The sequence below is a fragment of the Onychostruthus taczanowskii genome, unplaced genomic scaffold (genome assembly GCF_017590055.1).
Source record: "Onychostruthus taczanowskii isolate IOZ18803 unplaced genomic scaffold, ASM1759005v1 scaffold54, whole genome shotgun sequence".
Classification (NCBI taxonomy): Eukaryota; Metazoa; Chordata; class Aves; order Passeriformes; family Passeridae; genus Onychostruthus; species Onychostruthus taczanowskii.
The window spans coordinates 4,825,592-4,852,943 of record NW_024503013.1 but is presented as its reverse complement, the minus strand read 5'-3'; the positions used below and the strand labels follow the sequence as shown (position 1 = coordinate 4,852,943).

Below are 27,352 nucleotides of genomic sequence, written 5' to 3'. Positions count from 1 at the left end.
TGTGCCCCAGCTATTGTGTATATCAAAAAAGATTCTTGTTTAATTTAGCGAAAAATTAATTTCTCTGATGAATGTTTTGATCATAGTATCTTTATCATTCCTGCTATTCTTCCTCATTTTCACTCTGCACATATGCAAATGTTCTGACAAGCAATACAGATAATAAACACAGATTTGTGCCTTACAGATATCATTCTTTTAGCTATAGTTTTGTATCTTTTAATTTGTTTTTGGGTAGTTGCCTGCCATAATTTGCTAAGCAATAAAACATTTATATGAAATACACTTTAACTGGTAATTCAGTATGTAGTACTTCATATAAACTTGCATATAGTGCATACTATAAAACGGAAAAATGTTTATATGATTGCTTTGTGAATATGGGGGATTGAAAACATTAACTCTGGTATTCATTTTCAAAGCGCCCTTAGAGGTATAAACATCTATCTCCATACAGCTGAAGTGATTTTGAGAAGCAGTGACTGCAAGATCAAATAATTTAAATATTTTTCTAACTTTAGTCTACAGTGTTAGCTGTCTTTTTCTAATTAACTAATTATAAAATTTGTCAATATAGTTTAAATAGGAAATCCAGAATCTATTCGTTATTTCACTTTTTTTTTCCCTTCAGTGTGCCTAGATGTGTTTCTTCTTTGTGTATTTCATCCAAGTAGTTAAAAATATTGTGTTATCATTATCAAAAGTAAAATGCTTAAACTAAAAGTACAGAATCAAAAGAAATCAAGTAGTAACTGTCTGTGTTCTGAAGTACTGTAACATACAATGATCTTCATCAAATGTTGATGTAACATCTTTAACTCTTTATAGTTCATCCCATGTCTTTTCTCAGGTATAGCAGGTATGATGGTAGCATAATTTACTCCTAAGGTTTCCATGACAGCACAGTTTTCAACTGTACTTTTTTTTTTTTTTAAATAAGGGGTTTGGCTGAAACTTTTTGTACTGGTGGCTCTCTCAGCCTGAATATTTTTTCAAAATTTTAACCTAGAATAATCATTCACATTCAAGACACAGATGAAAGTACATTTGATTCATGTCAAAATACTCAGGTTAACCTCACCTTTGTACTGCTTCCACACCCCAAACTTTTGCTAATGGACTGTGAATTTGATGGCAGCACATCTGTCCGAATTTAGGAAAGAATTACAGATTGTAAAATAGTAAAATAGTAACAATTATTGCTATTTAAGTATGATTACAAGTTTGATATTAGAACTTGAATGGTTCAAGTATTTCATTCTCACAAATCCCAATATAGTTCCCTACAGTATTGACCAGTCTATGCTACTTTGAATCAGCTAAAGCCTAAGAAAATGTTTACTTAGTACTCTCTAATCAGTCTCTTTCTAGATGTTACAAAAATAAAAAAGATAAATTCATTTTTTAAATAGGATCACAGAAAAATAAACACTAGAAAGAAGCTGAGGTCTCTATTCGAATTTCCTGTTGGAAGCATGATGAGGTTTAAAATCAGACCAGGTTGCTTAGGGCTTTACCTGGTTTTGAAAAATCTCAAGTACAGAGAATTAATAACCTCTCTGGATGACCCCTTCCACTGCTTTACCACCCTAATAATTAAAAGGTTTCCCATAATATCAAATCTGGACCTTTCTTGTTTTGGTTTATGTCCTGTAAAAATAAGAGTCAAATGCACGGGCTGGGACAAAGAATGTGTTACTACTGGGAAGGACCTGAATAAAACCATGAGTTAGATATATCACCCTAATAGAATTCGCAGGTGTATCACAGAAGTGCCCAAAGGATTATGGTATGTTTGTTTGCAGTTGCTCCAATTAAGTATTTTCACCTCCAGGCAACAGAAATAAGTTTTGATTTGGAAGGGAAACTGGATTTAAAAGAAAAAGGACTATCAGGAATACATATTGGGGGGTTATATGAAAAATAAAGCAACAGGACAGGAATGAACACACAGACTAGATAATTATCTAGAAGAAAGGAGACCTTGGTTCAGATGACAAAGGGAATATGATTAGGAATCTGTATTTAAGAAGATGAAACAACTCTTGGGTTGAAAGAGGTTGCACATTAGGCAAGCACAAACTCACCCTTACCTATCCTTAGGCACTTATTTAAAGCTTACTTAAAACTTACTCCAAAATATTGTCACCCTAGCCTCCCTAAATAATCAGTTGACAGATCTTGAGCGAGATAACTTGCATTTGAAAGGTTCTCTTATTGAGTATATAGGAAAACTAAGTTCTTTGCATAGGTACCTCAGATAGCTGGGTCTATGCTGTGGAAATTAGAATGAGAATTTTAATTTAATTTCCTGGAAACCTAGCTACAAAGCTTGAGAAGAATTCAGTTTCTCTCAATGTACTATATATACAATACCATCAGGCCAACCTATATTCAACTTCAAAACTTACTCTTATCAAGCTTGCCTTAAACATGGTGCTTCTATGAGCACATAGCAAGATCAGAAATGACCAGCATAGATGCATACATCCAGGTCTGTGAAATCCTATCCTTTGCACTCTAACCCAGGTATGTACTTATAGTACTAAGGAAACTGAAAATTTAACCACAGATTTATAATATACAGGGTACTCAAAGTAAGAATACTTTTACAATAATTAACCTTTGAATGATCTCCTTTGTTATTGCAATCTATTCTTTTATATATTATACACTAAAAGCTCTTACATGCTGTGCTAGTGCACACCAAATGCAGATCTGAAGATTCTGAAAAATGAGAAGAGTGAAAAAATCTACCATTAAGCAGGAAAACAGTACCTTCACTAAAAATAGGAGAGGGATAGAAAAAGAGAATAAAAATTTAAAAGCAATCACCAATAATGGCCTGTTTAAAGAGGGGCAAGAAGATTATTCAGAATCACAATTCTTTGTACAATCTGTTTTAAGTAAGGCTAACTAATCGCAAAAGTATCTATACAAAAAAATTCAATAGAGCAATTTATTTGTGAACAATTCATCTAATACTGATGAACAGCCTAGAGAAAATGCTACCAAGTATTTTGTCTCTTCTTAGTGGAAAATTCATGCACTGTATGTTTTTTTCTGAGTTATCAGCACAGAAAAATACAAATTGCATCTATTAAGAAAGGTGGGGTGGTCAAACTAAGAATGTCAGTATTTATTTACCAAGTTATTAAATTACTTGTGCATCTTGGCTTTTTAATCTATTACATATTTTTGGGTGCATGTACAGACATATGCTGCTATGATATTGACCAGCATATTAGAGCAGAAAACATGTGCATCTAGAGAAATTATGAGGGATAATGAACAAAATAGAAAGCTATAAAGATAATGAATGTTCCCATGCTTCCTACGGAACTACTAAAAAAGTCATGTTTTACCTGAAAATCAAAAGTCATGAAAAAAATAAAAATGAGGAAATGTCAAGATTTTAACTTTTCCTTCTCTGAAACTTAGTCAAGTCAGATTTCTAGGAACACAAAATTTATTTCTGTTCTTTACTAATGCACAAGATGAAGAAAAAGTCTTGCTTTCAGTCATTCACAACTACTGCAAAAAATGCTACTTCACAAACACAATATATAATAAATGCAGACTTACATCTAAGTCTTGTATTCATTTCAGAATCAAATCAAATTTTATACACAGTATTAAGCCTTGAAAAAGAGGGAAGTAATACAGTCAAAAATATCTTGTGAAATTCTGACAGTGAATTTAAAAAAAAACAAATCATTTCTGAACTCAATATGATTACTGCTCTAAGAATGCAAAGCTGGAAAGATTTGCTAGTCAGATAACTGGTATTTTTTCAAGATTATGAAACACATAAAAAAGAATTTTTATTTTTGTACAAAAATCAAGCAAAGTCCTCTCAGTAAATCTACTGATGTCAAAGCAGATACTCTACTGCCATCTACCAGTTTTAAAAGGATGTGGTATTAGCACAGAAACCACTTCTACGGTCCATTTCTGAATCAAACAATATATCCCTTTACACAGCTGTTTAAGGAGATATTTCTGGTTTTATAAGACCTTACAGCTCAAAACTAAAATATGAAGCTATAGCTTTATATTTGGTAAATACTGTGAAAGCACTAACCCAGTGCAGGGCAACTGTGTCTTTACTGTGTCACAAGAGGGAGCAGGTTTCTGTGGGACATCCCTTCTGCCAGAACTACCTGCTTCCATCCTGTTTCTCATAGCTTGGCTGCTGTTCCCTCATTGCTGAGAATGCAGCCTAAGACTGAGCTGGCACTGAAACTTCTCTGACTTTCAGGCCCTGCCTGTGTCCCTTACACTCTCTGCAAAAAACAGGATCCATGGATGCTGTTGGGATGAAGGTACTTAAATAGCACCTGTAAGTAAATCATTCCTACTGCATGTGGATCAGTAAGAGACAGTGTAGGTCTATGCTTGCTCTTTTCTTGTTCCATCAAGGCACCTCAAAGCTGCACTTTCTCTCATTAAGGATCTGAAGTAGGGCTGGACTCTATACAAACACATGACTTCTCAACCAAATACAAAGTAAACGTGGCAAAGACATTAACCATGCCTCTATCTTCCTTTATACAGAAGTGGATCATGTATCATAGACCTTTGACAAGAGGAAGATCTTCTGTAAAGCAGGGCTTCAGGGGAGGAAGGAAGAAAGTCAGCAGCATGCTGTAGATGGACAGCACAAGCCCTAGCTGAACCTTCTCCTAATGAATAACTAAGAGATTTACTTCATAGAGGTCCACAGGATATGCGTGACCTGGAGACCACGAAGCTAAAAGGAGTGCCAGAAGAGGTGGTTGACCTTAACTAATCACACACCCTGACAAAACTTAAGGAGACTGGAAAATGGCAGCTGGTTTTCAGAAGAGAACCAACTTCTCATATGCAGAGCAGCACCAATATATTTTCATATACACAGCACCAGTCCAACGAGAACTAATAAGGTTATTTGAAGCATTACATTGATTCACTAAATTGGTAAAGAGATGTTTTCTATCTCTTTTTGTTAAAGCACAGTACTATGGCTTCCACTACATTAATGGCACAGCACATTTCTTTCATGCATCACCACAGGTGTATTCAAAATACTCCCCATATTTTAAAATTCCTTTTAGGTACTCAGATCTCTCAGTTGCAGGGTAATAAATATAGGTTGACATTACTCATCAATTTCTACTAGAGACTGTTAGTCATGTATTTGTGATGTGGGATGTAATAAATGGCAGCAATTAAATGCTCTGAACAATTGAAAGGTTATATAATTGCTAAATTATTTTAAGAAAATAAATTCATGTTCATCTGGAATCTATAGTAATAACATGAGATTTTCAATACTAATACAAATTGCTTTTCAATAATTAAAATGCTTTTCAATAATTATACACATATTACTCTATGTGACATAATTAGAATTACAGAGGAACTGTAAATATAAAATTCATGCTCTGAGTCCTGCTGAGCTGGATTATGAAAGAGAAAGTTGTGTCTGTTGACAAGCAATCAAGAAGCTACGGTTATCATTACAGCTGCACCTTGAAAAATAACCACAGACCACAGCCCACCTATTCTCTATATAGTAGAAATTCTGCAGTCAGATGTATGACTGCAATATTGGGTGGACATACCCTAACTTTTCTTTATCTTATTTGGGCAATGACAACCGTGGATTTTTGGTGTACAAACTCAAGAATGATCCAGCAATTTAAGAGCTGTCAGTGTTCTCATACACCCTCCCCTACACCTTCTGTCTCTGTTGTTCTCAGAAACAAGGCAAAAAGCATCACGGGAATCATATATCTGATCACAGTTTTAGTAAGACAGAGAGCGGTTTTAATCTATGTAAAAGGATATACAAGGAATAGTAGGAAGAGGTACAGAATCAGCCAGTGACTTGCTGAAAATAAAAGCACATCAGAAACTAATTAAAAAAAAAATTAACCCAATGGTAAAAAGCTGTTTTATTGAAGTCAGTGAGATCATTGCAATTACATTTAATGAGGCAAAATTGTCTTCATGTTTCCTGACCTTGATTTGTACCTTGTCTACTAGATTGCTCTACACTGTTCTTCATTATTAGTTTAATATTAATTATAGCTTGAGAAATATCCATCACCTAATAAAAAATAGTTATAAAGAGGTAACTTTTTCCTACAACATTTCTCATTTTCAAATAGAGACAAAAGAGTATTTATTTTAAATAAATACTATATTTAGTCACTGCACTGAGGTTCAATTAGCTAGTCCTTTTGATTTCTGATGGATTTAATTAAAGAAATTGTTGTTTCTCTTTAAGCAATCCCATCGATGATTCAGCATGAGATTTCTGTGCTAGTATTAATTTCTGTGGAGTATTCAATTCAGCAGCATGTTTTTGCCTGATTTTTAAACTTGACATTGTTCAGATACCAAGTCATGCTGATGTAACGCGTGAACATTAATGCCCTATGTCGAATTTCTGCTAGAACAATCTCTCAAGTTTTCAAATTATTCAGCTGCCATTCATAATGAGTATGAAATGTCATGGTATGAATCACAGAATGACAGAATGGTTGGGATTGGAAGGGACCTCTAGAGATCAACTACTCCAACCTGCCAAAGCAGGTTCACCCAGAGCAGGCCACACAGCATCACCTCCAGACAGGTTTTCAGTATCTCCAGAAAAGGAGATATTCAACGACATCTTCTCTGGCAGCCTGTTCCAGTTTTATGTCCCCCTGATATTTAGGAAGTTCTTCCTCAGATGGAACATCCTGTGATTCAGTTTGTTACCACTGCCCCTTGTCCTGTCACCGGGCACCACTGAAGAGATTCTGGCCCCATCTTCTTGATACCCACCCTTAAGATATCTGTAAACATTAACAAAATCCCTCAGTTGTCCCTTCTCCAGGTAAAACGGACCTCAATCTCTCAGCCTTTCCTTGTAAGACAGATGCTCCAGTCCCCCAGGTATCATAGGAGTCCCCTCCAATAGCTCTTCATCTTTCTTGAACTGAGGGGCCCAGCCCTGGACACAGCACTCCAGATGTGCTCCACTCACCATGGATGAGCAGAGGGCCAGGATCACCTCCCCTGACCTGCTGGCACTGCTTTTCCTGATTCACCCCAGGATCCCACTGACCTTCTTGGCCACGAGGGCACTGCTGGCTCATGGACAGCTCATTGACCCCCAGGTCCTTCTCTGCAGAGCTGCTCTCTGACAGGTCAGCCCCAGCCTGTGCTGGTGCCTGGGTTTGTTCCATCCCAGGTGCAGAACTCTCTATCTGCCTTTGCTGAACTGCATTAGCTTTCCCTCTGCCCAACCTCCCAGCCTGTCCAGGTCTCACTGAATGTTAGCACAGCCCTCCTCACTCAGTCACTCCTCCCACATGAAGATAAGTATGAATACAGGCATAGATAATACCTAGGCATTTTTAAATACTCCCTGTAGTATAATACTGTGCACTGGAGTTCTGTACCAAAACAAATTTATATTTATAGCAGTGATCTGCAAGATGAGATTTTTACTGAGATTAAGAAAAAAACATTCAAGCTTTACACGAGGTCAAAGAACTGCATCAACAAATTTTTCATGGGAATTACAGCTTACAAAATATTTAAATTAAGAGTTACCTTTTAGTCACAGAAGTCCTCTAAATACCATTATTTGCAGCTCTGCATACATTTCAAAATATATGTGAAAAAGCTGTATTATTAATGATGACTTCACTGAAGAAAATTTCTGAAGTGCTGGTTAACAGCCCACATTGCAAATGCAGGCAAAAATTATTATTTATATTTATATATGTGTTGAAGATAACCATGAAGTAAACTGCAGAATTAATATGTTGGACTTAAGGAAATAAGACACTAGTTTAATGGCCGTAAGGCAGAGGCAAAATATGATACAGTATAATAAACAGAGGGAAAAAGTGAGGCAGTAGAGTGGACAGCACATTAATTTCAGTTGATTAAAAAAGGAGAAATAAAAGACTATTTTTGAATGAATTGCAGAACAGGTCCCCTCATTGTGTAGAAAGGTCAGGATTTTTAGCAAAATGACTGAGTAAGCATGGAGTATCTCTGTGGTTTGAAAGGTAAAAAAAAAAAAAAAAGGAACATATAAGAAGAAAAATCAAGGACAGTGAAACAACTGCTTGGGCAATTCAAGATGAAATTATAAAAGCCAATGCCCAGCTGGAGATAAGACCAGCAGGAAACAATTAGGAGTGAAATGGGTTTCAACACATACGAAAAGTTCAAAGAAAACACGGGGCATTGACCAAATGTAAGAGAACGTAAGTGAGGCATGGTACATAAAACCTGAAGTATTCTAAGGCCTCTGTGCATGGTGTAAGAAGCAAAGGAGCAGATAATATTGGGAAATAAACAGCCCATGCAAACAATATGAACACACTAACAAGGACTCAATACAGCTGTTGGCTGGGCACCAGCGATGCTCCCGATGCTCAGAAGTGTGGCCAGTTCTGTTCAATATCTTTACCACTGATCTCAACGAGAGATTGAGTGCACTCCCAGCACCCTGGCAGACAGTGGCCAAGTCTCACAAGGTCAGTCTCACAAGCACACTCTCTGCCATTAATGTGAATGATAGTCTTGCTTGAGGATGCATAATGGTGGGAACCATTCACTTGCTTTAGCAGTTGAATAAAATAAAACTGGTAATGAACAAATGAAATTTGAAATGTGTAGTCTTTCACTATCCTGGAAAATAAAACAAGCAAAAAAATATGTCTACTAATTAATAAAATCCCTCTTTTGCCTTTGAGACAAGCATTATAACTTGCATACTTTAGGATGCTTAAAATTTCACTTCCTCCTCCTGAACTTTTCAATTTGAAATTGAATGCTTAGATATGAAGTTCAAGTGTAACAACTACATTTACATTCTTACAATACTCAATGCAGAAATGGCAAAACAACTATATTCAAAATCCTGTTCTAAGAAAAATCTAATTTTTCAAGCAGTCCAGTTTTCAGAAGAAAAGAAACCCTCCTGTATTCTCAGTAAGCAACATTTCATACTTACAGGTATTTTCTTTAATCTCTTAAATGCTCATTAAAATGTTCATTATACGAGTATTGGAAATGCTGCTGACATTATTACAAAGCTTGACTCAAAGGTCAATGGAAAGAAATAGGTAATTCCAAAAGGTGATTCACTCCTTAGATGCCTATCTAAGACTGGCACAAATTATTCCCTGTAGCTGCTTGTCTTTCCTTAATATCAAAAAATAAAATGGATGACTAGCTAAGAAGAGGTGGATAATATTCATATGATTAAAGCTAGTTGAGAGGTATTACACTGGGTTTTCTTTGTTTTAATTTCAATTGGCTTTGAATTTGGCTTATTGTATTTTTCTATCACAGTACCTAAACACTTAAAAGAAAAACAAACTCATAAGAAATTATTCCAATATCAGTCAGGGGAATTTGAAGAGGCTTCAATCAATAAATACACCACAAGTCTTTTCCAGCAGGATTTAAACAAAATATCCTCTAAGAGCTCAACTAGAAATCTAACAGAACCTCTATGTATTTCAAAGATAAACTCTAATTCCACGATATCTGTTTTTAAAATACCATTGACTTGTGGGAAGTGTTAGAATAACATCTAAATAAAATATTTGGTGTTAACACAGGAGGTATTTTAAGAAATATTAAAACACTAACTGAAGATAATATCAGTGAAGGAAACAGGATTACACACATCAACATAATTCACTCCATGGCAGGTATGAATTCGGTGTCTTGGAGCTGGACTGTTAATACACAGGGAGCCTGGATAATCATTAGATTAGGCACCTAACTCTGACAAAAATAAAGCTTTGTTAGATGACTATCAGCCTTAGAAAATATTTTTAGTTTCACTGCCAATGTGACTTTCCAAAAATATATGTCTGTTCTGGTAAATAAAAGGGGAAGTTCATGACTTCCAGCAAGAAGGAAAATTTAAAAAATTAAATATGAGAAAAATAAATTACCTTATATCCTCTACCCTGTCACAGAAAATGATAGACAGATTTGTATTCTATTTGAGACTATAAAATTAATATAAAATTAAAAAGGTTTTTAAAGCAAGTAATTTTGTTGCAAAGTCTGAACCGTCTAAACTCCAGAGTATCACTGGTCTGGTTGAAAAGCAAATAAAATTACAAAGGACAAAATACAGGAGGAGAAATACTTCCAGCAAGTTCAGCTGAAGTGAACTGGAACCCAGTTAATATTTAGGTTATAAGTATTCAGACCTCAAAAAATTTAATTCATATATAAAATCTACAAATGAGTAATTTTTGTAGTATTTCTTTGAAAATTTGGTGAGAAGCTACAGTCTGTGGACTCTTGAGCAACAAGTCCCAAAGGATTATTTTACATCTCTGATGTCCTTAAGCATTTTGAAGGTGAAAATATCCAAAACAACCTGATCTTCAACCTTACTGAGACTTAACCGGTCTCTTATGATACTCTCTGTGAAGCATTATAATGTGTAAAAGAATGCTGAATTCCTGAGGCAAGATATTATTAGAATTATTAAACATTGTATTGTACACAGAAACTAGCAATGAGCAAACCACATGCTCGCCATATTCATTACCATTGTCAGTCATATTTGAAGAATCTCGTAAAACTTGCCAGCTACTGATTGTCTTTTTTCTCAAAATAATTTACTATTTTTGAAGAATGTTTAGATTACCCAGTTGAGTGATCATATATAGCTACTACTTACAGGCTGCAGTCATTTGCATTTGGCAGGATTTGTTGGGATCACTCAGAACATGCTACACTCTAGAGTGCCTGCAGTGAATATGTCTGCTGTGCAAAGAAAGGAGATAAAACAATGTCTCTGCATTTTCATTTCATCCTCCTAAGGTGGTTACTGGCAATAAGCTATCTTATTTGCAGGTATGGTAAATCCTGCACAGAACAGGATAGTTCTTATTGCTTTTTCAAGGTTTAAAAATACATACACAGGTCTGTCTGTTTCAATCTGTCAAAATTCCATTCATCACATAGGATAAATTTTATTTTGATGATGACACTTATGTATAGTTCTATTACAATTACAATGAAGGATGAGATTTGTAGAAAAGAATTGAAAGCACAGAACTAAGAATAAGAGATGAGTCCACTAGCACCAAAAGCCCATGAAGGTCACTGGAGAGATATCTAAATTACAGACTCTTCTCATTGCACAGGAAGCCTAAAGCAAACCTCCACATATTTTGATTGTTCCTATCACTGGTTATAACTTAGACTGGGAGCTGGACCATCTGAATATGGGCCAATATGTAGGCAAAATACAGTTTTTATCAGATCAGGAGGAAGGAGCATGACTGTAACTAAGTGGAGAGGACTGTTGTTGAGTATGAGGAAACTGAGCTGCAGTACAGAAACTCTCTACTGGTGTAAAATACGTAGGATGAGGTATACTGACTACTGCAGCTGCACTGGCAGTGGAGATTTTTTCTATTTTATTGCACTGTTCTGAAAAGAGAACAGAGAAAGAGATGAGAGATTATTCATGATCTTATTCAACATAAGAGATGTGTCAAAGGCTTGCTCTAACATCAGGTGAGGCAGAAACAGAGACACAGTGAACTCTAAAAATCCAGGCTCTAAAACTTTACTTGTCTTCATCTACTTAGAGCAACTAAGCACATAATTCAGGAAAAAACACTAAGTCATGTTTCTAAAAAGATCATGTCTTTTTAAGTAAAATTTGTTTATCTGTATGCATTCAATATTAATACTCTCTGAATTACACTATAGATCATTGCAAAACATAATTTCTAATAAATAAGTTAGTAATTGCCAGTGTAAAAATAATACTGGTAGCAACATTCAGCTTTTAAATTAGAAAAGTTCTCTGCTGATAAGAAGCTGTGAATATAGTAACACAAAAACAGTTGCAAAATTTCTTTTAAAAGACCCTTTCTTTTTATTGATATTTTGGGTTTGCCCAAACACTGGTAATACATAGGTTACAGAAGAGGTATCCGCATGACTTCAAAATGCTGCATTGTGCTGCAGCCTAGTTCTACTAAAGTGTGTTGCTGCAGCAACACAAGCTATCGCTTCAAGGCACGAAAAATTAATAATATTCATAGAAAGTCTAGAGAATCAGTGAAGTAGTGGACATGGTACTACATTTCACCTTTCTAATGCTAGAGACATGGCAGCTGAGCTGGTATCAACTGATTTCTGACTGTCCTTGTTCATTACCTTTAGCTTGGTAATGGATTTCTGAGAAACACTCCTGTTAGAAAACAACCCCTGAACTTCCAGTTGTGAACCATGGGATCACCTGCAGAACTAAAACAGCTGCCAAACTGTCAGAAATGGAAAGGGAGTAGGATTCACAGTGAGGAAGAAGCACAGTTTAAGGAAAATCTCACATTTCTTAAATTAACTTAAATTGCCTAAGATTTAAAGATATACTGCAAAATACTATCGGAAGGATGAGAAAATATCTCATATGACAAAAAAAATTATCTCACAGAACTGTAACTAGAGCAGTCTCACATTTTCAAAATTATAAACCCACCGTTTATAGCTTATAATCAATGCTATGGCAGAACAGTTCAGCAGAATGTGAGTTTACATGTAAATACACTCATTATCTATTTCCCTTCACACAGGAACTCTGAGTCTATTCTGATTTTCAAATATTAGCATTTTTAACAACAGCAGATTTTGACAAGTTATGCAAGCACAGCTGAAATAATAAAAATAGTCAGCAATCTACAGTGAATCTGAGAGAAACAAAAGCATCTAAATGGATGTTTATGTAAATGATTTTAAGACAAAATCAAAGATAGATATGTTTAATCTTGGAGCATGTATTAGCTTTGTAATAGACAAGTTCTTCAGTTCATCCTATTACCTTATGCACTTTCATCCTACAGATTTGTCTTTACATATCTTTATGTCTGCGTGTCCTAAAGAAACCACAAATAGTTTGACAATGCAGCTATGGATTTAAGTGAACAGAAATATTTAAACAAATTTACCAGTAGTATATTTGATAGGCAACAAATGCAATACTCCAAGGCTTTTCTTTTTTTTTTAGTAGATCAGAGGTCTTACAACAACAGGAAATTTCTGCCTGGAGCTGTTTTTAAGTGACTGTGAGCAAACAATTAGGTACTTTGTTAAAAAACTGCAATTCTTAGTCTTGAATTCACAGGAAATTCCAGTTATAGGGAATTTCCAATTAGTTTTGCTAAGAATGATTGGACCAGATGATCACTGAAGTTCTTCCAACCTATGATTCTATAACTTTTTTCCCCTCTATAACTTGTCTGCACATAAGACCTCACACCAGGGCTGGGCAGAAAATTACAGAGAGCCTTGATATATAGACCAACTCACTTCACAGTTCTGATTTAAGAGTCTCAAATCTATCAACTTTCACGTTATCTGACACAACTAATTTACCAGTCAAATAAACTATGCTAATGAGTATTTTAAAGATTTGCACTGTTTAACTGCACCTATACATTAATTGTATGCTCTCATCTAGACTTCACTTCATATTTCTAATTGGAATAGAATTTTTTTGACTAATTGGAAGAACTCTGTAACGTCTAGAAAAATTCTTCAGAATTTCTATTTCAGCAAAAGCATAAAACCTTACCCATATTCCATGTGTAAAACTATTGTACCACTATTCAATGTGAACTGAATTATACTACTGGAAACTTTCTCAATAATTATCTGTTTATTTAGTTTCTAAATTAATACTCTTGTAACTAAAGATTAAATGTTATTATATTAAAAAATTCTACAGATAAAAGACAAAATATTTAAAAAATTGTCCTGGATCGCCAAGCAAATTGTATTCTATTTGCCATCTGTATGGCAGTTGTCTCCTGTTAAGTGGGCAGTTTTCCTTATATCTTCCACAACCACTCCTCCCTCCAGGGAGACATCTGCTGCTAACAGGCTATTGAATGTCACTGCATGACTGATAAGAACTACAGCATCCCTTTGTGGGATGCTCTGCCTAGAGGGAGGAGCCAAGTATTCTACCCAGGTATAATCTGCTGATTCTGGAATATCAGCACAGCTGCTCCACTGGATTTCCCAGAGGAACAGCTGCCTCTTCCACTGGATCTTCAGAGGAAGACTACTCCTTTCTACAGGGTCCCTGCTCCAACAGAGCCATAACTGACACTCCAGGAGGACTGCAGCCACATTTCCAACTGGACTGCTACCAACATCCTGACCAACAGGGTGTCAGGTTGTGTTCTGACTCTGTCAGAACACAATTTAGGTTCTAAATGAATACTCTTGTAATTGAAGATTAAATGTTATTATACTAAAATATTCTACAGATAGAAGTCAAAATATTTTTTAAAATACACCAACTTACTCTGACTTTCTTAAGGAAACGGCATTTATGAACAGGTGGTTGCATTCTTCATCTTATAACGGCTGCAGAAAGGATTCAGAGGTCAATGAAAAATGTTAACTTTACCTGGGAACTGATGATACGCTGTGATGAACGAGCAATATTAGCTGGCAGGCCAAAAAAGTCAGGTTTATCATCTTCTGGGAGGCTTTCAATAATATTACGATAATCCTGCATAAGTAGAAAAGAATAGACAGAACAGAGAAAACTTTTTATTCCACTCATGAAAATTAACAGCATATGCTGCAAATAATTTCATTAAGTGCAGAGCACAACACAAAGATTAAAATAAGTATATAAGACATGACATATTATGGTAATCTTATTTATAGATTTCTTCATTTTATTTATCAGAAAATATCTTCTTTTATGTAACATTTCCACTCTAGACGACGAAAAAGCAATTCTGATTACAGTGATGCTATCAAATGAAAACAAAAGTATGCCAAGACTGTCCCTGAAAAGTAGATACAATATTTCTGTTGAAAACTTAAAGGCAAGATTAGTGACAATACAGAAAAAAACCCCAAACTTTGGCATTTGGAATTCTAATAAGAGTATAATACATATTTATAAAATTAAAAGCACTCACTTCTATTTAAATCCACAAAAATATTCACTCAAAGAAAGTGAAATAGTTTAGGTAAAAATAGGTTTGCATAATCATTGGAGATGCAGAATAGCATCGATATTGGTTACAGTGTAATAGTCACTAGTGATGCTCTCTTGCACAAAACAGACAGAGGCCTTGCAGACTCAGGCAGACTAATGGTGTTGGACATCTCTTTTATTGTGTTTTAAAGGCAAAAATATTTACTATCTGAAAGTCTGGCTGCCCCCCGTTGCAAATGTGCCATGTGCATTTTGTCTTTGCTTGCAGGAGCACGTGCTGGATATGCACAATTCACTTTAACACATAATCTCACTTCAGAGGTAACAACAGTAGCAGAGCTCTACACCAAACAGTGGGGAAATACTACTTGAAGACACAGAACCATAAATTCTTACATACATAATCATATAACATATCGAGAGATATTAAATGCTGTGCAGGCTAGAAAAGAAAAGTCATCTACTTGACCATATTACCTACAAGAACAGAGACCAGACTGGTTTGTTTATCTCCTGTTTTTATGATATTAACTCAGCACATCTATGGAAAATAAAAAATAATGGTCATAATAAAGTAATAAAAGAAACCCAAACCAAACCTGAGCAGTCAGAATCCAGGTAAAGAATGCCAAATCACAGCAGTTTAGTTTAACTGAGATAATACTATTCATATCCATTCATGTTAGAGGTCAAGTATGGAGTCTTCCATTAGAAAGCAAGTAAATCTTAATCACAGTAACAACAATAATTATATTGTGAAAGGAAAGAGAGAGATCAGTTGTTTAGACTGTTAATTCCCTCTCTTTTACACTACAGAAATACTGAAGGAGAATCAGAATCCATATTTATCACCAAATAAAATGTCATATACCTTCCATGGTCTGTCAACAGATTGTCAGAATGTTGATGTACTCTGGAAACAAGAAGGTATATTCAGATATATTCTGGTATATTTTCCTGTTTCATCCAGAAGTTGTAGGAATATTTAGCAGTCTTTAAAAAAACACTTTTATGTCAATAAACTAATTATATAAAACCATAATTATACCTTTGTCATAAATTAACCCAGTTTCTTTTACACAACTCTTCATAGCTAGGCTGCTCTGCACCACAGTCCAATCAGATACCACAACATGGAAGAGTAAATTGACAGAGTTAATGCTCCACACAAAAGAGAAACACAGGTATCCTTTGGATTGTAACTTGGGTTTTCTTTGTGGAAGTATTTAAAGAAAAATTCTTGAAAATTAATTAATTTTTAGGCGATAGAAGATGTATACCTACCAAAATGCTGCAGGAATTCGGTAAAGAGATCGAACATGGGAAAGTACTCATATTCTTGCCTCTGGCATTTAAACTGCCAATGATTCGTGAATTGAAAAGCTGCTCCAAGTAGGACCGAAGAACTCTCATATCAAAATAATTATCTACATGACCTCCATAAATTGCATTTTCAAACAAGCCATGAACAAATTCCCACTGAAAATCTCTGGAACCTATGAATTAATTAATTAATATTAGTTTTGTATCACTGAATAGCATTGCATTATAAGCATTTCCTCTTGCCACTGCAGTTCTTCAGTGTAGTAAGAGGGAGATGAACACATCAAATAATTAAATTTTAATTGTTCTTCTATATGACCAAATAGTAAAAGCTGCAGGAACTTGAAAGAATTTGTAAATATTTGGCATTGAAAAAACAAACACTTAGTGTGTTGCAAATGAATTATTAGAAATTTTGCTTTAGACTTGAAATGCTTTTTGAACTAACTGGTTATATGCATTTCAGAAATTAGGCTATTAAAACATTCATTTTGTGCTCCTTTGTCATAAATAAAGTTTTATACACTATTTTCTACCATGGCACCATCTGATCTCATAATATAAACTGACTGATTAAACCAAAAGCAGATCATGCTCCAAACAGGTCATCTTTCAAGCACAAAGAGGTCCAGGATAGATACTTTGCAAATCATTACGAATCGCACAACATAGCAAATAAATTTAAGCATGTTAATAACAATTTCCTGGTCAGACTGATGTTGTGTTAGATTATTCTGACCCAGCTACATCCCACAAGTTCAAAATAACTTATTCTTCCTCCATTGTCTTGTTGCCCAAAATAACTACATGGCACAATGATCTCCTTGTGTCCTACAGCTTTCATGTGCAGGTGAAAGAAAGCTTGATCAGCAAGGTACTCCCTAAAGTCCCTTGAAAAAGGGAAATGGCAATTACTGTAAGTGGGGGTTTACTGGTGGTAATTATTGTATCCCAATGCCTCAATCATTCCTTCATAAGGAAAGATTTTTTCACAGTAATAATTAATGATTATCATTGACAGTTAATGATTCAATCTCTTTAACTCTCTGTGTGGTTCAAGTCTGCACAACTAAGGTCTGATTTCAGAAGTACTAGCCATCCACAAATCCCATCCAAGTCAACAATCATAAATTATCTCTACACATCGGTTCCTAGCTTTACTTTGAAACTGTACAAAATGCAAGGGGTTAAAAAAAAAATACCTTTACCATATTAACTAATATTAGAAATTCATACACTGGTTAACAGAACAATGAAGTGGGATCTATCTGACACTGAGTTTCAATATGAAGAATTCTTTCATATTCAATTCATAGTCAATTCATTTATTCAATATTTAGGGGAACTCACACCAAGAAGGAATGGACACACAAGATTTCATCTTACAGGCAGCCCTGTATTTCCTATTTCTTCCTCTGTACTCAAGAAGCTGAGCAGCATACTCCCTGGGCACCAAGAATTATTGGTTTACCCAATCACTCAAAAATGGAATTATGATTCACTCTGTTTTACTAGCTTTGCTTACTGATGATGAGTTCTACAGCATCTTCACTTTTATATGAGTGTTATAGAAAGATAAAGCTCATCATGCAACATCCCTACTAATGGGACTTTCCTTAAGAAGTGACTTACTCTCAAAGAGTCCATCAATAATGTCAAAACCAGCACGGAGATCAGACAAGGAAAATTCATAAAACTTGGTCCAACCCTATCATGAAAAGAAATCCAAAGAATTTAATTAGCAATCATTTAATCAGGGTTGATCATGAAGTAAAATACCAGTATCAAGTGGTTACTGAATGCTGTATAATACTTAAGGAAAAAAGAAACAACCTGTGTCCTCTAAAGTGCATTTTTTGAAAGATTCAATACAGGTAGTATAAAAAAAATCAGTTATAACAGTGCATTTAACTTTATACACTTACAAAAACCAGAATCCACTGAGTATGAAAAATATAAACTTAAGGTTATTTTATTTCCTATCAATATTTGCTTCAAATAAAACTTGCTGACATCTGAGACTAGATCATGCATTGAATACAATTTTTTTCTGAGGGCATTTTTGTAATTCAGTATACAGACAGGATTTTCATAAATAGGAATGATTCTGCAAACACAGTCTTTAAAATACTCCCATCACCTTACTCCTTAATTCATGTTACTTCTTGTCTGACCAAAAAAATTATCAATTACTGCTACTATTACCACAAAAATGTTGACCACCACATGCATATTTCTATCATTTGCAATTTGTACCTCCTTTTGTTCTTGGGACATTAGTTTTTATGTAGAAGGAATGCATACTGTGTAGGTAATTCTCACAAAAACTTTCAGTGTAAATGGATAAGTATAAATAAATACTGATATATGAGAAATCACTTAGGAAATCCAGATTTCAATGCTATGTCCTGCTGCTCTATCTTTTTACAGTGTATTTTGCATACGGATGTTATCACAGCAACAGTGCACATGATTCATGATGAGAAATGCAAATGTGTCAGCAACATGCACATGGTCCAGTGAGATGAATACAGCCTGCAGCTGCTCCACAGATGACAAAAAACTATCAGCCAGCCACCCTGAAGGTCATATTCTGGAAAGATACTCCTAACAGTACCATGTTGGGGTTTTTGGACAGATCTGTACATGAACCCGAAACAACTCAAAATTCATTATAATATGCAAGAGTTTCTACCTGAGATTAGCTACTGTCTGTCAATGTTAGAAACTGATAATCTTGAAATATAAACCCACCACTGTATGCACATTTGTGCAGTGAAATTAAAGAGAGCACCAATCCCATCTTGTGTTACTTGAAAAATTGGTGCTAAATGAACATGATCTTGAACAAGAACAAAGGAGAATTCATTCAGTTTAACACATAAATTATTTTCACCTATTGTACTTCTTGAACCATATTCAAAAGCCTGTTACTGCAACAGGCAACCAACCTTAAAAAAATCACAAAGTCAAAACTAGCAAAAAACTCTCAAATATTCCAGACTATGTGAGATCAAATCCTTCAGACGACAGAGTAATTTCATATCTAGTCTATACAGAATAAAAGAAACAAGACATAAAGCAGTTTGCTTTCTGGTGTTTATTTTGGTCTGTTTAATTTAAACATCTTGCAGCTAGAAAAAAAAATGTTCACTTTAATCAAAAATTTAGCTAAGGCAAAAATGCATCTCTGAAAATCATTATAATCCTTGCAAGAAATTAATGATTTTCCCTTCTCCTTGAAGGAGTTTGTATGAAGAAATTGTAGACAATGTCATCTCCTCTTTCCCTCCAGTGTATCTTTTCATTCAGTTGTGTTTCCATAATATTTTTGCCTGTCCCAAGCAAACAGGATTCACAGAATCTTTTCCACACTTCTGTAGCAGTATCACTTAGTCCATGAATCACAAAATAACCTCATGCAGGCAGAAGCAATTTTCAGAGGGACAGGAACTGAGTTTACCAGGATCTTGTTTTGCAATTAATTCAGAGACAAAAAAGGCACCAGAAATATCCAAGTTTTTCTAATTTCTGAATATGACCCAACACATACGTGATGAAAAATACTTCCAACTATAAAAGATAATAAATGGGGCAAATTTTTTACAATATAGCAAACAAATTAATACCTGAGGGATATAATTTCTTCTTTCTTGGCATACAGCATGAAACCATGCTAAACAGAAGAGAGAATGTGATCTAGACAAATTTCCCTTTTTGTTGATTTGCTCTGGTGTCCAAGATTCATAAGTTCGCAAGAGATTTTTTTTGAGGCCTGGAGGTGCCTGCATTGGAAGGAAAAACACTGCTCAAGATGGAAAACCTGGTATTTTTATGTACTATTATTTTCTTAGATTATAACGTGAAATTTGTAATTTATCGAAATGGCAAACAGTACTTAATAAAATAAAATTTAACAAGAAAAAAAAGTTTGCAATAAATGGCCTAACAACAGAATGATTCTACAGTGAAATAACTTCAACATACTGAAGAAGTGGTAACCAGGTAAGCAGGATCAATTTATAGGACTGTACTACACGAAAGAACTTAGTGAAAGCGCAGTACTCTATGAAAACACATCAGCATAAAGTAAATTCAATTGTTTTCAATCAAAAGAACTTTTTTTCTGATTTTACAACCTCAATGACCAATTGTGATGTGATGAATGTCAAATTGCCTTATGCCATCCCCACACTCTATTAGCCAGCATATAAATATGGTATGTATGTATGATAAAATGCCAGTTCTCAGATTTAGTGGTAGGTAATGCTCACAAGCACTAGAAACAACTGCATTTAAGGTATAGGCAGTAAGCAAAATTACAGCATTTAAAAATAAAAACAACTGGATACCAGCCATTCTCAAATTATTTGCAAGTCTGAAGACAAACATAAATTTTGAAGATATTGAAATTACAATTTTGTGTTTCTAAAAATGTTTGTTGTTATTTCTTTCCTTTGAAAAACAGCTGTTAGTGTTTCCATAAGATTATCATTGCTGCTTCTGACAAATAATTGCAAAATACTGTAGTAAACGGACTTTTTTTAAATATCTGTATCTTCTTTGGTAACACTCTACATACATTGGAACATACTACAACCATACAATAATCAAATACCATTTGCCAAGTCACTGCCTACCGTGCAGGTAACAAAATATTAACTGCAATCAGAAAGGAAAAAAAAAATTAGGATATTGCACTTGTGCAAAGTTCCAGTTATTCCAAAGACACTGGAATGAGTAACACAGTCCTGCAGTTTCTGTACCACTGAAGACCTCAATATAAGCAAAAAGGTACTGCAAAAAGTTTAAAACACTTGCAGTCAATGTAAAAGTGTAACTATTTCAGCTTATTGAAAGTCAGCAACATTGGACTCTTAAAGGTCAAAGTTTCCTGGATTAGCTGCAGGCAAAAATTTCCAGACTCCATTATCAATGGAAGACTTAGGAGCACTCCTACTAATGATTTTCATTTTGGACATCACTGCTTAAGTGCGTTCATGTTTAGACTACTTTCCAATCAGTTGGAGGAACACAGTCCCAGTTATTCCTTAAGCAGAGCCATTTGAAATGCAAAGTTCTCAATTCTGAATAAAGGCTTTTAACTGTATGTTCTGCTGCATGGAAGAAGAGCCATTTTTTGTTGAAAGAGTCCAGTGAATATAAAGCTCTAAGGCCAAAAAGGAAAATAAGAAAGAGAAAGTGGGATTCTGTGATCTTCAGATGAGGCTATTCATTCAAGGAGAAATTCCTTGTTTTCCATCCATGTAACAATTGTGCAGATTTTTGTTTTTAAGAAAAACTGATTAAATGCACAAAATAATCCGGAGCACAAAACAGAACAACTAGTTCTCCTATGTAAACTTATTTTCAGTTCATACTTGCATCGAAAAAGCATCTAGGAAAAAATAATCTTTCAAGGTAAACCTGTATTTTTTGTATTACATGTAATTGAAATATAAGGTAAAACCATATACTAGCTAAACATATAGTTTGCTATACATCAAGGTTCATTCAACATAACAATCTAATAAAAGCTTTTCAAACAGATCTTACTTCATAAGTTATTTTCAGACTTGACTGAAGCAAAATTGCAGTAAACTTTGGATGAACTTCCGTAGTAAGCCAAAGACGAAAGTTTGGTAGAGGATGTAATGCATTCAGTTCCTATTAAAGAGATGTTATATATTGAAACAGGCTTTGAGATGACTGCGGTTTTTTTTATACATAGAACAGTATTTACAAAATTATAATATCCTGGATTAGAAAGTTAGGTTTATCTAAAAAATCAACAGTTGCTTATACACATAAGGTTATAGTTCAAGATGTGTTGCCTCCCACATTCTATATCATTGCCATGCTCAAATGTGAAGTTCATCCTAGCTGTGTCAAATATTTTCACCTTTTTCTTAGATACTAAATTCAGGACATAAAAATATAGAGCAGTTCTTTACTTCTTTTAAGTACAATAACACCAGAAGGCTGCATCAAAAATGATGAAGGCTTGCAATGTGGGCTGCATATCAACAACAGATCTCAATGACTTTCAACACCAGTATAGCTACATTAATTTCTTTTTCTTCAAGTATTTGTTGCATAAACCCTTCATGTATCATGATTCACAGAAAACTGAAGATTGGAAAATTGAGTTCTAAGAGAAATACTGTCAAGAGTTATTTCAAATATAAAGGCTTCACAAAAATATATAATTATTGAATATATGGAAACACACTATTGGCACTTTACGCTCAGCTGAAACCCACACATTTGTCATCAAAGACACCAAATTTGCCTGACAAGCGGTTTCAGAAAAAAGTCAACAGTTCTGTGTATGTGTGTTGGAAGAAACTTAGTTCAGAAACCTCTTGAAAGACTTTCTCACAAGCCACTCATTCTGATAATCTCTAGAACATGATTATTATAATTTTGTTTTCAGTGTTTTTAATAAAGAAAATAATCTGAAAAAAACATTACTTTTCAGCTGTTTAAATAAAATGACAACTACAAGTGGTACATAGTATAATGGAATCATGAAGCTTGGAAGGAACCACCAGAGACTGCCCAGTCCAACTCTGTGCTCAAAGCACAGCCAGATACAGGTTGCCCAGACCTGCAGCCAGTCAGGTTTTCAGTACCTCCAAGGATGGAGACTCAGCAGCTTCTCTAGACAGCCTATTTCAGTGTTTGACCACCCTCACACTAAATAAATTTTATCATATACTTAAATAGTATTTCCTGTATTTTAGTTTATGCTGATGGCCTCTTGTCCTGTCATGGGATACCACTGAAAAGGGTCTGACTCGATCTCCTTTACACTTTCCCATTAGCCAATACACAAAATACTATGACTCCCCCTGAAGCTTCTCTTTCCCAGGCTGAATAGTCCCAGTTCTCTCTGTTTCTCTTTGTATGATACATGCTCCAGTTCCTTCCATCACCTTTGCAGCCCTTTACTGAACTGGTTCCAGTACGCCCATGTCTCTCTTGCACTGGCTAGCCAAGAAGTGGACACAGAACTCCAGGTGCGTCTCACCAGTGCTGAGGGGAAGGACAAACTCCCTCCACCTGCTGGCAACACTGCCTAAGACCCAGGATGCCCAGGATGCCAGTGGTCTTTACTGCAATGCCATTTTGCTGGCTCATGGTCCCCTTCTTACCCACCAGGACTCCCAGATCTTTTCTGCCAAGCTGTTTTTCAGCCAGTTTGTTCCCAGACTGTTTGGGTGGCTGGAGTTACTCCTTCTCATGGGAAGCACCTGCCAGTTCCTTTTACTGACCTTCACAAGGTTCTTGTCAGCCTGCTTCTCAACTATCAAGGTCCTTTTAAATAAAAGTACACTCATCTGTCACATCACCCATTTCCCTCAGGTTTTTTATCATCTCTGTTTGCTGAGGGTGCACTTTGTTCCATTATTCACCTCATTAATTAGGATGTTAAACAATGTTGGCCACAGTATCAATGCCTAGAGCACAGTGCTGATGACTGGCTCCAACTGGATTTTTTGATGCTGAAAGTAACTCTTTGAGTAACACAACTAGGCCAGTTTTCAATCTACCTTACTGGGGTACACTTGGGTCCATATTCAAAGACTGAGAACTGAATTTCTGTACCTGGATGGAACTGACTTATGAATATGCATCAGTCTCTTGAGAGGATGTTCAAATATAAGAATTACATAGCCTCACACTTGCTAATGGCATACAAAACAGGCAAGGGGATGTGCAGAGACAAACATCAGCAGATCTTAGTCTATATTAAGCTCAGCAAGAAGTTTAACACATTCAGTATTATGTTCGTGTGGAAAGAATAAGACCCTCCTGACACAAATACATATTTTAATACTTACAAGATCTGAAATTTTGTATTCAGCAAGGTGCTTACAAACATTTCATTACTGTTGACTGCCTTGTTCAGACTACATGACACACACATCAGTGTTATCTTGCTTTGTCTTTCCATTTTTTCAGAATGGATTAGAGGAATGCTGAAGGTACATGCCACATGGTTACTGTGAGACAAATGACAGACTCCAAGCTTATGTCCATGGACTATGCTTTACAAAAATCATTGAAAACTGGAAAGTAACTGTTGAAGGAATTCCATAAATTTTTTCTGACCTTATTTGTTTTGAGGATTTCATGATGATTTACATGAAAAGTATATCATATAAAATCAATTTTAATTAGCAAGTTAGTGATTTTATATGCCATAAGTTTGTGTTTCTATAAAATATGAGACATTTTAATTTCAAATTAGCAAAAACCTCCTAGTGACTCAGCCTGAGTCTGCATTTCAAAAAAAAAAAAATAAAAAACCTTAAAAAAGAAAGTCCTAGAACTAAGGGGGGAAAATTAAATTCAAGTATACATAGATTCATAGTTCATTAAAAAACATGGGTAGTATCCCATAAAATACCAGAAGTCCTAACTGGAGCATTTGCTCACTCACTGTGGTAGAAATACCGTACATTGTATGAAAATTAAAGCACTCACACAAAGAAGGGAGCTACTTAGATCTGAAGCAGTTCACCTTATTCACAACTGAGAAAACCACAAAAGTGTATTTTTAAACTGCAGTTTTAAACATCACCATGGAAATGCCTGAAATGCTTCTAAAATGTTGCATACTAATTTTGTCTGGTTTCCCGTATCACCTTCTCTATTTACCCTCACCTTCTCCAATACAGGAAGCCAAGAAGTAACGAGATGCAGGTTCTTCAAACACAGCCATTCTCCATTCCGAGCACATTCTCTCAAAGTTTGAATGGCCAGATCAGCTTGGCCCTGGCCCATGGCAATCTGAAATGGCAGACAGAGTTGTATAAAGAATCTCTCATACCTTATTTAACAGTTAAATATAAAACGGTGTTTTTAAGTTAGGAATATTTTTAACATAAGTTAAAAAAAAAGAGTGCTAAAGACAATCAGAATTTTCTCTAATGTGATAGGCTACTAAAGTAGGGAAAAGATTAAGGAAAACAAGTTTTTATTTGCAACTATCTAGCCAGTTTCTGTACAAATAACATTACCTAGTCTTTTAATGGAAAAAACCATACATCACTTGGTGACAGTGATCATATTCCCTAAGAAGTCAAAAAGTAATTTAAATAACAATGACTAAACTGCATGACTGCAGAACTGCAAAAATAAGAGAGAAATGAGGGCTAAGTTTCTTTTGACTAGAAGTTAGGAGTACTTCCTTTGAAGAGAAATACTCGATTTTGCTGGGATATATTAATAGTTTGGTATATACTCCTTTCTTCACTTTTTATAGTATCATATTAGTTCTACCTTACAATCTATTTGGAAGATAAAGATAACAAAAATCCCTGAACCAAACAAGTTGAAAATAAAGAGGTTTTAGGCAATGTGAAAAGTCTTGGCATTATGATTCTCTGACTAAGTAGAACTGAGCATAATATCTCAAAGTAATTGAAAATAGCCAAAAGAAGAGAATTTAAAGTCACTAGCAATATAGTACAGACGGCACAAATTTAGCACTCTGTTCTCTATCCCATGTGAGAAATATGTGAACAGAGAAGAAAATTCCATCTTTTATGTTCTATTCAAATCACACGAGAAAGTGTAGGAAAAAATAGCAAAAAATATTCTCCTTAGTGTAACAACTTTCAGGTGATTTGAGTCCTGATCCTTAATTGAATACCACAATATGCACATTTTTAAAGTCCAACATGTACAGGATATTTAGAGATAAACATGAAAATCCATGTGGCAGAGTAAGAAATATGTGTTCTGCAATGTTCACAGGTAGCTAAGATAGCAGTAGGATCTAAATATTTACAGTTTGATGGGAAAAATATAATATATCAGTTTATGTTCCAGGAAAGGAACAATTTCAAGGACTATTTAAAAGCAACATTAAACTTGACATTTTCCATTTCTATGCTAACCAGTTATCAGCTGGATAACAACTTCCCTCCCCTTAATATGTCAAATGACAGAAGGAAATAATATTTTTCAGAAAGTTATAAAGCATATTGACCCTGTGTATTGGGAATATTAGGAAACCACTTGATTCATATAATAATTTGAATTGGAATGGATCCTGGAAGGTATCTAGTCCAATCTCCTGCTCGAAGTAGGGCCAGGTATGAAAGATTAAATCAGGAGCTCAGGGCTTTGTCCAGTGCATTCGTGTAAACCTTCAAGGATGTAAAATTGCTCAAAATATTTTACGGAATTTTATGAAATACTTAGTTATTCACAAACACTGAACACCTGATTTGTGTTTTCTGTTGAAGAAAGAAGTGTGCAAATCCTATAAGCAGACGAAATGATGAAGTCTAGTTTTTAGTGGGTTTTGTTTGTTCCAATTACTCCACACCAAAAAAGATAATGCTGCAGCATGTATAACAATTCTCAGCCTCTTTTGTTCTTTTCCATCCATCTTCTCATTTTTCCTTCTCCACACTGGAGGAATGACTCTTGTTTGGATTCTGCTTCTGTGAGCATGACTAATTGTGTGTCTCTTCTCCAGCCCATTTTGCCAGTGGAATGAGAAGTTAGTATCAAGACAGGTGGGAACAACAAAACACCACAGACACTATGATTTTACTTAGTAACTTCCTTGGAAAACAAAGGAAAACAGATATTGCTACAGCAAAATTTTACACATTGTGGTTTTTAATCACCACACTTATCTAAGACTGACCTGATGGTAGCACTCAGTATTTCTTTCAACACTGGCAAGTTCCTGTAATTCTTGAGAAGGATCAGCACCAGGAGAAATTATTATCAAGATGGGCTCAATTTCCAGTGTCTCTTTATACAGACGTTTCATATTCAGAGGTGATGGAGATAATTCTTTTATTCCTATAATTAGAATTAGAATTATTTGGAAATAAAGTGACTACACATGATGGCATGCTTCATTATCCACTCTAGAGTTTATCTCGTTTGAGAGTTCTGTTCAGCAGACACCACAAAACCAGTTTTAAAATTGAGAAAATACCCTTAGAACATGCAGATAGGTATAAGACACCACCTATTGAGAAGAAAAGTATT

At 35.1% G+C, this 27,352-nt stretch overlaps 1 protein-coding gene across 1 annotated transcript in view; it reads right to left on the bottom strand.

Moving 5' to 3' along the window:
- DYNC2H1 (dynein cytoplasmic 2 heavy chain 1) overlaps positions 1-27,352 on the bottom strand; it is a 144,868-nt gene that overhangs the window by 37,686 nt on the left and 79,830 nt on the right. The window contains exons 76-82 of the mRNA XM_041416997.1: positions 27,000-27,160; positions 25,001-25,126; positions 21,884-21,994; positions 19,957-20,112; positions 17,960-18,035; positions 16,289-16,500; positions 14,459-14,563 (exon numbers count right to left, since the gene is read on the bottom strand). Coding sequence (XP_041272931.1) covers positions 14,459-14,563; positions 16,289-16,500; positions 17,960-18,035; positions 19,957-20,112; positions 21,884-21,994; positions 25,001-25,126; positions 27,000-27,160 — 947 coding nt within the window. The remainder of the gene's footprint in view (positions 1-14,458; positions 14,564-16,288; positions 16,501-17,959; positions 18,036-19,956; positions 20,113-21,883; positions 21,995-25,000; positions 25,127-26,999; positions 27,161-27,352) is intronic.